This window comes from Notamacropus eugenii, chromosome 1 (genome assembly GCF_028372415.1).
Source record: "Notamacropus eugenii isolate mMacEug1 chromosome 1, mMacEug1.pri_v2, whole genome shotgun sequence".
NCBI lineage: Eukaryota > Metazoa > Chordata > Mammalia > Diprotodontia > Macropodidae > Notamacropus > Notamacropus eugenii.
Window position 1 is genome coordinate 361,762,784 of NC_092872.1, and position 15,126 is coordinate 361,777,909.

At 34.8% G+C, this 15,126-nt stretch overlaps 1 protein-coding gene across 8 annotated transcripts in view; it reads right to left on the bottom strand.

Annotated features, from left to right (window-relative positions):
* The window catches only part of PAPOLA (poly(A) polymerase alpha), a 76,725-nt gene that overhangs the window by 16,378 nt on the left and 45,221 nt on the right, over positions 1 to 15,126 (bottom strand). For all 8 annotated transcript variants that reach the window (XM_072630294.1, XM_072630292.1, XM_072630298.1 and 5 more), the window contains 3 exons: positions 12,044 to 12,097; positions 11,248 to 11,367; positions 4,212 to 4,321 (listed from right to left, as the gene is read on the bottom strand). In XM_072630294.1, the coding sequence (XP_072486395.1) occupies positions 4,212 to 4,321; positions 11,248 to 11,367; positions 12,044 to 12,097 (284 nt within the window). The remainder of the gene's footprint in view (positions 1 to 4,211; positions 4,322 to 11,247; positions 11,368 to 12,043; positions 12,098 to 15,126) is intronic.

Here is a 15,126-nt window from a genome sequence, read left to right on the forward strand (position 1 = left end):
TGAAAACAGTCAATGCTGCAGGGGTTGTGTAAAGATGAGACAGACACTAAAGCACTGAGTGAAGTTATGAAATGATCCAACTATTACAGAAAGCAACTCACCATTATATACAAATAAAGTGGCTGAAATGTTCATACCCTTTGACCCCTAGAGCCTACTGTTCCCACTCTCTCCCTCTCTCTCTCTTTTGCATGTGTATGTGCAGAGGCTACATTGGGAAATGCGTAATATAAAAACAAAGCTATCAATAAGTTTTATTTCTGAAAAAGCCATTTTTACCACAATAAGTCAATCTGATTTTTTTTTTAAACTCCTCCTCAATTTTTTCCTATAAAAATACAATTGACCTATACTTGTTGTAAAGATCAAACCTCCTATGGAGGTTTGGTGAATTAGGTGCAACCTCCAATTCCAAAACTCAGAGTAGGAGACAGGGTAGGAATGCAAAGCTATGCAGAATTCAGTATACTTATTCAGATCACTTCCAGTTTCAAGCAATCCAAATACAATGTTCAACTAGATTGTATACAGATGAAATAAATTTTAAGGTCAGTATGTCCTATGTTTATAAGTTTCCTGATGAATTGGGGGGGGGGGCCGCCAAGCCAAGATGGTGCAGTAGAAGGACAGACCTACTCTAGCTCTATCCCCACAGCCCATAAAATACCTGTTAAAAAATGACTCTCAACAAATTCTAGAGCAGCAGAAGCCACAAAAATGACACAGGTAAAACAGATTTCCAGCCCAAGACAGCCTAGAAGGACAACAGGAAAAGTTTATCACACCAGGCCTTGGCCATGGGACCTACATAGGCAGGACTGGAGCAGGCTTCAGGGCACAGAATCATGGGCAACAGCTGCAATTCCCAGATTTCTCAACCCACAAATTACCAAAGACAGCTTCAAAGATCAGTAAGAAAGCTCTATCACTTGAATAAGAGGAGAGCTGGTCTGACTCCAGCAGCCACTGAAGCAGCAATTTCCACTTTTGGAACCCTCAGACTAAAGATCCTGGTTGGAACCAAGCAGCTGATCTGGGTCTAAGTCATGAATGGTGGTCCTGGGGTGAGGAGGAATGTTGGAGTGGCAGAGCTAGCAGCTGATGTGGAGAGGGAATCCTACTGGCAGTTCCAGGGCAGAAAAGAGAGCTTGTGGTTGCTCCTAGGCCAGGAGAGAAATAAACTACTCTCCCTTGACTGTGTTACCTTGGAAGAACTGAGAACTTACAGATCCCTAGAAATATATCTCAGAGAACAGCTGCACAAAACCTCTGAAGCCTAGGGTAATATATCCTCCACTTGACAAAGGACTCAAAAGTCAAGTAACTGGCTGGAAAAATACCCAAAGATGGGAAAAAAATAAGACTACAGAAGGTTACTTTCTTGGTGAACAGGTATTTTCTTCCATCCTTTCAGATGAGGAAGAGCAAAGCATACTAACAGAGGAAGACAGTAAAGTAAAGGATTCTGCATCCAAAGCCTCCAAAAAAAATATGCAATTGTCTCAGGACATGGAAGGGTTCAAAAAGAATTTTGAAAATCAAGTTAAGACAGGTGGAGGAAAAATTGGGAAGAGAAATGAGAGTGATGCAAGAAAATCATGAAAAGCGAGTCAACAGCTTGTTAAAAAGGAAACTCAAAAAAATGCTGAAGAAAACAACAGCTTTAAAAATAGACTAACCCAAATGGCAAAACAGGTCCAAAAAGCTAATGAGAAGAATGCTTTACAAAACAGAATGGGCCAAATGGAAAAGGAGGTTCAAAAGCTCACTGAAGAAAATAGTTCTTTCAAAATTAGAATGGAACTTATGGAAGGTAATGACTTTATGAGAAATCAAGAAATTACAAAACAAAACCAAAAGAATGAAAAAACAGAAGACAATGTGAACTATCTCACTGGAAAAGTAACTGACCTGGAAAACAGATCCAGGAGAGATCATTTAAAAATGACTGGTGTACCTGAAAATCATGATCAAAAAAAGAGCCTAGACATCATCTTTCATGAAATTATCAAGGAAAACTGCCCTGATATTCTACAACCAAAGGGTAAAATAGAAATGGAAAGAATTCACCCATCACCTCCTGAAAGAGATTTCAAAAGGAAAACTCCTAGGAATACTGTAGCCAAATTCCAGAGTTCCCAGGTCAAGGAGAAAATACTACAAGCAGCCAGAAAGAAACAGTTCGAGTATTGTGGAAACACAATCAGGATAACACAAGATTTAACAGCTTCTACACTAAGGGATCAGAGGGCTTGGAATATGATATTCCAGAGGTCAAAGGAGCTAGGATTAAAACCACGAATCACCCACCCAGCAAAACTGATTTAATACTTCAGGGGAAAAAAATGGAATTTCAATGAAATAGGGAATTTCCAAGCATTCTTGTTGAAAAGAGCGGAACTGAATACAAAATTTGACTCTCAAATACAAGAATCAAGAGAAACATCAAAAGATAAACAGGAAAAAGAAGCCTTAAGAAACTCATTAAAGTTGAACTGTTTACATTCGTACATGGAAAGATGTTATTAATAACTCATGAGACCTTTTTTTGGTATTAGGGTAGTTAGAGGGAAAATATATACGTATATATGATACACACACATATGTATGTATATACAAACACACATATATAGATATGTATGGTATGTACGCATGTGCATATATATATACATGCAAAACATATATAACTTCATACATGTACATGGGTGTATATGTGTATGTATATAAATATCCATGGACAGAGGGTAGAGGGTGAGCTGAAAATGAAGGGAGAATACCTAAAAAATAAAATTGACTATTGAATGAAATGTACTAGGAGTAAGCAAAAGGGAGAAGTAGAATGTAGCAAATCATCTCACATACAAGAGGCAAGAAGAAGCTTTTACAATGGAGGGGAAGGGGGAGAAGATGAAAGAAAATAAGTGAGCCTTATACTCTTATGGGATTTGACTTAAGAAGGGCATAATAACACACACTCAATTGGATATGGAAATCTACTTTATCCTGCGTGAAGGCAAGGGGGAAGGGGATGGGAGAGGGAAGACAATAGAAGGAGTAGCAAACTGGAGAAAAGGATAATCACAAGCAAACATTATTGTGAGAGGACAGTTCAAGAGAAAGAATAGAATAAATGGAAGGCAGGATATGACAGAGGGAAATGTGGTTAGTCCTTCACAACATAAATATCATGGAAGTGTTTTGCATTGTCACAGATGTATGACCTTGAATTGCTTGTTTTCTCAGTGAGGGTGGGTGAGGAGGGAGGAAAGGAGAGATTATGGAACTCAAAGCTTTGATAATGAGTGTTAAAAATTGTTTTAGCATGCAACTGGAAAGTAAGATGTATAGGCAATGGAGTATAGAAATCTATTTTGCCCAAAGGAAAATAGCGGGGAAGGAAATGGGTGGGGAAGTGGAAATAGAAAGGAGGACAGACTAGAGGATGGAGAGGATTGAGTGCATGCTGTCTTGGGGTAGGGAGTGGGGACAAAATTTTGAATTCAAATTCTTGTGGAAGTAAATGTTGAGAACTGAAAAATAAATTATATATAGAAAAAAAAAGTATCAAAGAAAAAAAAAATTTCCCTTACAGCAAAGTAGATTATATTGATTGACACCGATGGTAATAACAGTAAGCCAGATTTCCTTACATATTAGATAGTGACAGCTATACTCTGAAATCATTTAAAAACCATCCTGAGGACATGTGCTTAATCATTCAAGTTCTTCTGTCTCTGTTACAGTTCAGAAAACTAGTTTTTCTACTCTCCCCCAAAACCATTAAGAACATTTGCAGGAGGCCATCTATCACTCTGGATAGACAACATGTTTCCTCCCTTTATCTGCCTAACAATTTTGACCCCTTTCCTGGAAACATTCATAATTTAGTTTATTTCCCTATTCTACATACTTGTTTATAATCCCTAGCAACTACACGTCCTTTGCATCTTCATTTCTTTACCTCCAATGTCTCATCATAGACCTTGAGCCTTCTTGAAATTCTGTGAGCTATACTGTGCCAAGATAAAGGGCTACTGCTTTATACATTACTGGCCTAATTCTTCTCAGAAATGCGTACACCCTCCAAAACTGCAAAAACAAACTGGGACACTTTTACAAATAACACTACCACAAAGATTATTCTAAATTTAATGAGAATGCATGCCATATATCTTAAATTTCAAATATTTTTTAAAAATCATGGAACTTACCTGTATCTGTGAAAGACTGAATGTCATATGTAAGGTCAACACTGAGGTTTTCAGAGTTTTCTGTTTTTTTAAACACTAATCCAATCACCCACATTGTACGAAATTCTTCCCTGCAAAATATTTCAATACAAAGTAATCATAAAATTTCTGAAAACTATTTCAACTTGATCAATGTGGATACTGAAAATTTTTCTAAATTAAGTTATATAGAATAAAATAAAAAATAACCTTCCTGAAAAATTATATGGATATTAAATCCTTTCTAACAATTTTCATTGACATACGATTGGACCACAGAGTAAAACCTAAATTACACAAAATACAAATAATCAGAATTCTTGTCTAAAATAAATGCAACCCTTGTTACAAGAGAAGGCTCTTCAGGTGGAAGAGCTGGGAGGGATATATTTGGAAGTGAAGGTGATGTAAAAGCAAAGGACATCAATAAAAACAAAATAAATTCAGTCAAAAAGATGTTAATACAAAAATTTTTGGTTGTCTCAGCACAATCTCACCTACATTTTCTGTATCTTTACACATTAACAAGTCCATGACACTTGAAAGTACTAGAAATAAAGCAATATCCTAAACATAAAAAGGAAAAAAAAGCAAGATTGACTCTCAGCAAAGAAGATCAAACCAAACTCTATCAAAGGAACTCCCAAGCAACTAGCTCAAATGCCTATCTGATTAAAGAACTTACCTGTCTGCCTTTGTGAAAGACAGACTTAGAGCTGAAAGGTAACATCTAGTGGGGTGACAGAATAAGCAGTGGATTTAGACTTGGGTTCAATTCCTTGCTCTACCCTTACTAATTTAGGCAGATCACTTAACCTTCCTGAGCTACTACTGGACAACCTCTGAGGTTGTTTTAAAGTGTAGTCATATGACTCTATGATCCTACATCTCTATGGTTCAATTCTAGTCTAGAATAAGCACTAGGTTTGGACCTAGGCTAAAATCTCAGCTCTATTACCTTACTTAGACAAGTTACTTAAGATTTCTGGTCCTCAGTTTCCTCTATTACAAAAAGAGAGGTTTATAGTTGATGACTTCTGAAGACCCTTTTAAAGTTTAGGCACTATGATACTATGATCCTTTTATCTCTAAAATCTTTTTCTAAATCTAGTTCAACTCCCTTTTACAGATCAGGCAACTAAGGTCTCAGGATCCTACAAAAACCACAACAATCTGTCTTCTGAAATCCATTTATGCGTTTCCAACTTGCTGGACATCTAGCTAGATTTGGGTGTCCAGTTGGCACCTCAATCCAAACAAGTTCTCCCTTGCCCTCAACCTGCCTCTTCTCCAAACTTTACTTTCTGTGTAGAGGGCAAAACCACCCAGGTTTATAACTTTGGTGTCAATAGCATTTTCTCCCCTCCCCGTCTTGTGCTATAACCAGTTCTGTCACTTCTGCCTCAAACACTGTAAAGCATTTATTGAGTACCTACTATATCATAGTCCTGATGATTCTAAGAAAAAGTGAAACATTGTTTTCTCAAGCACCTTATACTCAACAGAGGGATACAAAAGGTACTCATAAAAGTGTGTATAATTTGGGAGGAAAAGCACTAGTAGCTACAGTTCAGGAAAGGCTTCATTTAGAAAGTACTGTTTGACCTAAGCTTTGAAGGAAACCAAGTGACTATAATGAGGTGAAAGTGAGGACAAAATATAATCTAGGAATGGAAGGTAGAATGCTATGCATGTATAGAAACGTCAGTTTGGATGGAAGAACGTGAGCAATAGTAATGTATATTTCAGGGCCATAAAGGTAAAGTGGGGTAAGGTTTTAAAGGAAAGTCACTAAAATTAACAGAGAAGTTAACAATTTATCCTAGACAACAAGGAGAAGAGAGGAGAGGGTAAGTCAGAGAAGAACACAACAAGATACTGAAGTGCAAAATAAAGCCTCTAATTTAGGAAAGTCATTTCAGCGAAGGATAGAAAGTCATTTAGTGGAGGATAGAAAGACATTTAGTGGAAGACAGAACTTAACTGGGAAAGGGTTTAGGGAGGGAGACCAATCCAAAAAGGCTACTACATAGTCTAAGTGAGAACTGATGGGTGGCTGATGATGGTGGGATGTGTGAGGGGAAAGAAGGAAATGGGTAGAAGATACATTGTGGAGACTATCATGACTTGGAAATTGAATGGATGTTTGTGAAAAAGGAGAATGAGGACTCATGTAAACCTGAGTGACTAAGATAATGGCAGTATCCTTAAAAAAAGAAGACAAGTTTGAAAGAGAGGTAGGTTTTGGGAAAAAAGATGATGAGTTACATTTTGGATATGATGAGTTTGAAATGTCTACTGGACACCAGGTTTGAAAAGTTCAACAGAAAATTAGTGACAGGAAATTGGAGAAACTGGAGAAAGACTGGGGCTAGATACATAAATCTAGGAGTTCATTAAAATAGTATGTGGAAAGAGAAGAGGACCCAGGACAAAGCCTCAGGGGCACATCCCAGTTAGGGAGCAAGACATGGATGAACCCAGGAATGAAAAAGGTAATGGTCAATGTCAAAAGCTGCAGAGAGATCAAGGAGAAGAATTAGGAAATGGCCACTGGATTTGTCAATTAAGAGATTTTTAGGAAAAAGTCACTAAACTATATATATAACCATTGATGCAGCAGCATCACTGCTACGCACATAACCTGAAGAAGTCAAAAACAGAAAAAGGACCTATATGAACAAAAATTTTTACAGCATCACTTTTTGTGGTAGCAAAGACCTGGAAACAAAGCAGGTGCCCATCAGTTGGAAAATGTATGAACCAATTGTGGTATAAAAATATAATGAAATGTTACTGTGCCATAAGAAATGGCAGATTTATAGAAAGCTGGAAAACATGAATTAATGCAAAGTGAAATGAGCAGAATCAGGAGAACAATGTACAAGATCACAATATGGTAAAGAATAAAAACTCTGAAATACTTTATAACTTTTATCAAAGCAATGCTAAGTCGTGACTTCAAAAGAACTGGTGATAAAGCAAGTCTCCTACCTCTAGTTCATACTTCTAAAACTGTGGGTCACAAGTCCAGTTTAAGAAGTGCTGAAGGGGTCACAAGTAGAAAAAGTTTAAGAAGCCCTGTTCTAGTCAAAGAGGTCTGAAAACTAAAGATGCAAAATGAGACATTTAAACCACAATACTTTGCTTAACTATACGTACTTGTTACTGAGGAGATCTTCCATGAGGGGAAGAGAGAGCAAGAGGGAGGGGTATTTATCAAAATACAAAAAAGAACATCAATAAAACTACATGTAAGAAAACAAAAGTAATTCAGAAGAAGATACAAATGGAACAACTTTGTTAATATTTTGTTAAATTTAAAATGCATAAACACTTATAACAAAAAAACTTACAACTTCATACACAACTTTCTTCTATTCTTGGCATACTGAAATATGTGTTTGTTGATGAGTAAGTTAATTTAAAAAAATAAATAAAGCTCAGCAATAGTTTTGGAGAGAGGAGTTCCAGTTGAGTGACAAAGTTGTAAGCAAGTGATTGAGAAGTAAGAAGATAAGAAATGGAGGCAATGAATCAGAGAGATAACTTTTCTGGGATTTTGGCTGTGAAAGGGAGAAGAGATAAAGGATGATATAGCTTGAAAGGATGGTATAGTTAAATAAAGGTTTTGCAGGTAACAAGGAAAGAAACAATTGAAAAGACACCGAAAATGAGAGAGACTGAGGATGACACTGATTGAAAACGAGAAAATGAAGATGAGAGGAAGGAGGAGAAACTTCAGAGAGGAGGGGATCAAGGGTACATATAGAGCAAGTGGCCCTGATAAGGAAAAGGGACAACTCTTCAGTTGTTCGGAGTTCAGAGAATGAGGAATGATTTCAAGGTCTTGAGATGTTAAATAGGGAATAAAAGAGAACTGAGAGCAAAACGGCCTCTACTTTCTCAAAATGAGGTAAGGTTCTCAGTCATAAAAGTGGAGGGAGAGCATGGTAGCGTGAGGAGAATAGAGGTTTGGCATAGCCATTGTAGGAACTGAGATTGCAAAAACAACAAAAATTTACATTTATATAGCACTTAATAAGTGCCAGGCACTGTGTTAATTAAGCACTTTACTAATACTATCTCATTTGATCTTCACAATAATCTTGGGATATAAATGCTATTATTATCTCCAATGTACAAATGAGGAAACTGAGACAAACATAAATTAAATCATTTGTCCAGGTCACAAAGCTAGTGTCTACTGCCTGGTTGAAGTAAGGTTCCAGCTGATCTAATATCCAGTTGATATTAGATAATATAAATTTGTAAAGTACCCAGAGAGAAATAATGCATGACTCTCTCTAGCAAAGATTACCAAATCATGAATAGGAATGGAGGGTGATGGTAGGAATAATCCATGATTGGCAAAGTATGAACTGAAATGGGACAAGGCAGCAAAGGATTTCAAAGTACAAAATCACTTTACAGTTCAAAAGGGCTGAACAGATTCACAAACAAGTCAGACTTAAAAAGGGTTTTTAAGAAGTATTATTAAGATGGCCTAGAATATTACCTAAGGGTGGAGGGAATGGTAGTCATGGTTAGGACCAAAAAAAAAGGGTTTAAGAGGAATGAGGCATAGATGAAATGAAAAAATTATAGCTGGATAAAGAAAATGAAAATCTTTGATTACAGAAATTTGTGAGTGGTTGCTGCTGAAAGGTGTGTCCCCATTCCTGTTGTGGCTAGGATAGAATAAAAAAGGAGAGACTGAGCAACTGAGAGGGCAGAGCGTTTCAGCAAACATCAATGTGAACACTGAAGTTATATAATATAAAAAGCAGGGGTTAAGGTAGAAAACACTGAATCAATACTGAACCTGAGAAAAAAGAGAAAATGACCTGAGAATTCGTAAAAAACTAACACCAAGAAATGAACTGGGTAATATATCTGCATGAGTAACCCATAAAGGAGAAGTAGCTAAGTAACAAGTAGAAAAAGGAATGTATGTGCCAGAGGACAAATAAGAAAGTGCAACCAGTAGTGAATTATGACTCTATGGGGTAAAGGTGAGAAAGGACAGTATCTCAGGCCTAAGGGCCACCCTAGACTCAAATATGAGAGGAGAACTGTCCTATATGAAAAACTAGAAGGTCAATTTCACTGGAGTGAAGTAAAAGAATTAATTTGATAAGTCTGGAAAGGTAGGCTGGAGCCAGATTGTGAAGGTCTTTAAATGTGTGAGGAATTTGTGTTTTATCCTGGAGGATGTTAAGAATCCAGTTATGTCAAGGATGGACTAGAGAGGGAAGAGCATGATAGCAGAAAAATCAATCAGAAGACCATCACAAGTCTGGGTAAATAGTTATAAGGGCCTGAACTAGAGTGATGATTGGAGAAAAGGATGCAAAAGATGTTACAGATATAGAATCACCAAGACCTGACAACTGATTAAATATGGAGAGCAAGGAAAAGGAAAGAAAGTGGAAATGACTGAGGTTGTGAATCTTGGTGATTAGAAGAATAGTGTTCATGATAGAAAAAGGAGAGTTTAGAAAAGGAAGGAGTTTAAGGGGAAAGATAAATGAGTTCATTTTGGACATGATCAGTTTCAGATACCTACGAGACATCCAGGTGGAGATATCTAGCAGGCAGTTGGTGATGCAGAATTGGAGCTCAGGAGAGAGATGAGGGCTGGATATGTAGATTTAGGTGTCATCTGCAGAGAGATGCTAGTTGAATCCATGGGAAGTGATGAGACCACTTACAGGAGGATCTAGGAAAAAGCCCTAGTGTACATCCATGTACAGAGGGCAGGACATAGATGGTGGCCCAACCAAGTAGACCGAGAAGGATCAGTCAGGAGAACCAGAAGAGAGCAGTGTCACAATAACCTAGGGAGGAAAAAGTATCCAGGAGGACAGAGTGGTCAACAGTGTAAAATGTTGCAGAGAGGTGAAGAAGAATGAGGACTGAGAAAAGGCACTGGATTTAACACTTAAAAGAGATTTCTGATAACCTTGGAGAAAAAAGCAGTTTCAATTAGGTAGTAAGGTGGGGGTCAAGAGGTAGAGAAGTGAATGGGAGGTAAGGAAGTAAAGGAAATAATTGTAGACCATCCCAAAGTATAATAGTGTATATAATCAGATTCTTTTTGTTCCTGAATACTATGGTTTTATTACTGCAGCCCAAGACAGTATGTTTTGGGAGCCATGTGATAGTACTACTTCTTTCCAAAATGTCAAGTAAACAACATTAGGATCCAACTTTTATAAACTGTCTAATCATACATGTCTATACTATCTTATGCTTGTACAACATTTTTCCCCTTTAATTCAATAAAAGAAATTAATCTAGACTTTTCATGTGATTAGATCCAGCCCCATTTTTCTACAATGTCTAGGTCTTTCTAGATAACATTTAATGATGCATAAATTTAATAAACATAACACCTATGTCTTTAAGATACTGAAATAGTCCTCTACAAAAATATTTAACAAGAGTTTAAAAATAGAAGAATTTCTGGTTAAATTTTTAATTAATTGTACATCAATAAATCATATAGCATAACCCTTGAAAACGCAACAGGTTAATTGAAATATTACCATAAAACACATTTTTAAACCTACCACTTAAAAAAAAATAAACTATAGCATTATATTCCAGTTCTAGTTACCAGTATGGACAAAGGGTTATCTTGAAACACAAAAGCATTTAGTCAAGCTTTCCAACTTGGAGAGCAAAAGAATTAACTTACAAAACTTTCACATGTTAATATACTTTAAAAACTTAAATGAAGTATTCACTTTAACTTTTAATTAAAGCTTTATGATTATTTCAGTTTTCTGAAATATTTTCTGAAAAATCGACTTTCTGTAAGGTCAACCTTCAAAGTAAGTAACTTTAATTTTTGAAAAAGGAAAAATATCCAAACATAATTTCTACACTGGTGGATTTGAGATCAAGAGTAATGTTCTCTGTACCATGTAAAATTAGTCTTTAAATTTATTACATCAGATTAATATTTTATTCTTACTCCTACCGAAAACTTTAAAGGAAAGAGTATGCTTACTTGTCAGGATTTTCCTTGGGTGCTGGAAATGACTGAGGATTCACATGAGCCAGTGTAATAAATTCATTCTTCTCCAAACTTCCAACCAGGATTCGGATTTTTGATTCCACCAAGCCCACCCTGAACAAATGCCACTTAGTATTACTAAAAGTCTATTTATTTTTAAACAAAAGTAAAAGTTAAGCAAAATGTACAGAAAGAGAAGAACTATACTGAAAGTAGAAGTTAAGGTACTCTTTTAAAAGTTACGAATACCAAAACAAGCAGTTTTTAATGGACTCACTGTTCCAAGTAAATCAAAAAGTCATTAGTAACTTTTTAGTGTTTTACCTTAAAGATCAGGAAATGATGTCTACCCTCTTCAAAAATAAATAAAAAAATAGAAGCTTGACTTGAATAGGGAAATCCAAGAAATTGAATTTCCAAGACAACCAATCTTTGCTCAGGAACTTTAAGGAAAAGATATTAACAAAGCAGTTTTGGGAATGATTAGTTATAAAGTGAATACCAAATAATCATAAAAACCACAGTGGCAAGTAAAAAAACTACAAAAGATATTAATGGCACTTAGGTGGCATCCACTCACTAAAAAAAAAAAAAAAAGCAAAAAAAAAAGTGAGGCCTTATTCCAATGCTCTAGCAATTTATGTCTAAAAACAATAAAAAAAGTCAAAACTGAAAGGCTTATTGAGTTATTCTTTCTATCACTTGTCCATTTTATTTTGGTCTGTGTTTTATTTCAAAGGTCATTTGGAAATTTATGATTTCTTTTCTGTCAATCTTATCTTATACTCACCATTCTAGTCGCTGCTTTTCTGTTGGTGCACTTGCTAGAAGTACAATATAATGCCTTTGAAGATAAAGACAATATGCTATTTATTTTATTTATATGTTTGGAGTTGGATATTCAAGCCACAATGTTATAAGCTTCCTTGAATTGTTCTAACTTTAGAACAGCTAGCCCAAAAATCATTGCAAAGTGAAAGTCTCACCCTATGCACATTAATGGATTATATTAGCTCATAAATATTCCACAAGTGCTCAAACTACAGTTTAAATGCTTCTGAAAGAGATATACATTAACAGATTATGTTGCAAAACATTTCAAAATAAGAAAACTAATATAAATTGTAGCAATAGGAATATTGATATGGCATCTTGTCCCATGAAAACTGTTTAAAAGCTATTCACTAAACACATCGATTAAAATAAATTTGTTTTAAATGGACAATGAACAAAATTCAGTGCTTTAGTCACAGACCTTAGAACTAATTATGGAGACTGTGCTAATTATCTAGTAAATGAAAACTGGGTTCAAGTATTTCTCAAGTATTTAAAAAATCTGACCTAAAGAAAAAAAACAGGCCTTACTTAATCCAACTGTGCAATTATATCCAATCTGTAACATGACCTACATTATAAAGGAAATTACTTCTAAAATGATTCAGAAACTGATACCAAAATGAGGCAGAAAGAAAATCTAGCTCCAAATAGAATCAGTCACAATTTTTAAAAGTTTATTTTGACTCACTTATCTTGATCAACTACCTTGTTTTTTTTAAGGTCAAAGTAATAAGCACTGAAGGGCATAATTAGTAACTTACTGTAGTTAGCAAAGATTTTAATAATCAATTATAGAATGGTGTGTTAGAAGTGTTAGAGGCAAGGTTTCTTCCAAGGTATTTTACCACAAAACATATTAAATTTAGTAAAATAAGTAGGAATCCCACCAAAATCAGTAGTGTCTAGCCATCTATGAAATTGCTTGCCCTCTGTTTTAAAAGACTGGCAACGGTTTTTGAACAAAATAATGTTCTGATCTAAATCACAATGAAGTCACCTTACTTAGTTCCAATTTACCAAGGAAAACTGTGGTTAAAAATGATATACCAAATCTTTCAAAGTGGAGAAAAAAGGAAAACAAGAATACTTTAGTAAGTTTCTGGGTAACCAAAAATAATTATATATACTAAAGCTTATTTATAGGTTCCTACAAACTAATGCAGAATCTGATTGCTTTTCTTTACATATAATTATAAAGACAAGTCATATGGTTTCCCAACCCATAGGAGAATAGGTGGGAAACTACTTAAGGGGGAGAAAAAACAGAGAGAAGATAAATACAAGACAAATGAAAATTTTTTACAGCATTTTGTCTGCCTTGCTATTTAAACCTTTATACATTTCACTATTTATCATACTGACTGTGCACTCACACTACATGATAAATGCTTTTAAGGCTTCCCTCCAAAAGCTCAAAATTTTTCATCTTTTTATCCCCAATGTTTTATATGTAGTAATTACTTACAAAAATGAATTCACTGAATAGCATCAGGGAGTAATTTCATATATGGGACAAACAGACATACATATAATAAAAGACTGTAACAATTCAGCTACATTACAAGATAGGATAACTGAAGTTCATAAAAAGAATATACTTAACAACTCTTTAAAATACATCAAGAACAACTGAAGGCTAATCTAAGGTTTGGTACTTGAACAGAAAATTAAATGGAAAATTGGCTTATTTTCTTACACCTAATGATGATGGATAAATGAAGTCCTACTATGTGACTATAACCATGCCACAAAACTAATAAGCATTTCAATTTATACACTGAGAGAATGAGTTACAAACATCTAAGCATAAATGAACACTAAATTAAATTTTTAAATAACCTTTAGGATATAATTAGATGTTTAAAATTTTAAGACAGCAATATTTGAAGGTAAATTTTAAAAGTTTCTAGGATGCTAAAAATGAGATATTCAACCTAAAGCATCCGTCTTCCCCTGCCTTTCCATAACCTAGGCATACTGACCAAAGGTAAAACAAGGGATGAGATCATCTGTTCCTTCAGCACTCTCCAAACAAAAAAAACCCCAAAAAAAACAAAGAAAAAAATTCTCCGCTCATACGTTAAATCCACACCAAAAATTTGGATGAAAATTCATTAAAAGTAGAAATTTCTTTAAACTGGTCATTACATCTGAATTATTTTTATTTTATATTAGAAATCTGTCAAAAACAGTTTACAATAATGACAGCCAAATTAAATGTTTAGTGAATGAGTACTTGAATGATACGTACTGGCAAATCAAATGCTTCCAGAAAACATTTTACATAATAATGTTTCAGGTGTTAGTTTGCTATATCAAAATGAATAAAAACTAATAAAACTTTTAAAAACAGGCAAACAAAAATCCTTAGATGAATCAAGTTACCATATACGTGTCTGATTTAATCAATGAAAAGTTCACAGATTTTTAAACTCAGGGTTATAAAGATTTTGGGGCAAATTCAAATTAGAATTTAGAACTGCAATGATGACCCAAACCACAAGTATTATTATCTTTGGTTACAGTGATGCTCACTTATGTCGGCTGCCATATCTCATACTGGCAAATGTAGTAGAAATGTCATAAAAGTATTATATTAGTTTTTCTTTTTTTAAGTGTATACTAATGATTTCACTTTTGTGACACAGAATCTGAAGATAAATATTACAAAAACACACAATTGTTGCAAAATCCAAAATTGAGATATTAGCCAATAAAACTTGGATGCCTCCCTCCAATGTTCTTTAAGTACCTCTACAAAGATGTCTAGGTATCTTTAAAAACTGAGTATAAAAGTCAAAACACATCTAATTTATCCTTACACCTCAATCCCTGATCTCTTACTTATTAAACCTTCATTTTTTGCATAGCATGTTTTTTTAAATATTTATCAAGCCCTACCCTTCACTGTCAGAAATATTTATCTTGAACCTGAAATTAAAAACTCCCAAAGTTGTGTCTTTCTTAAAGTTCTTAAAGAAACGTGAGTCTCCATTTTATCATATAAGTGTAACTAAGCCTTTAATGCATTGTTTA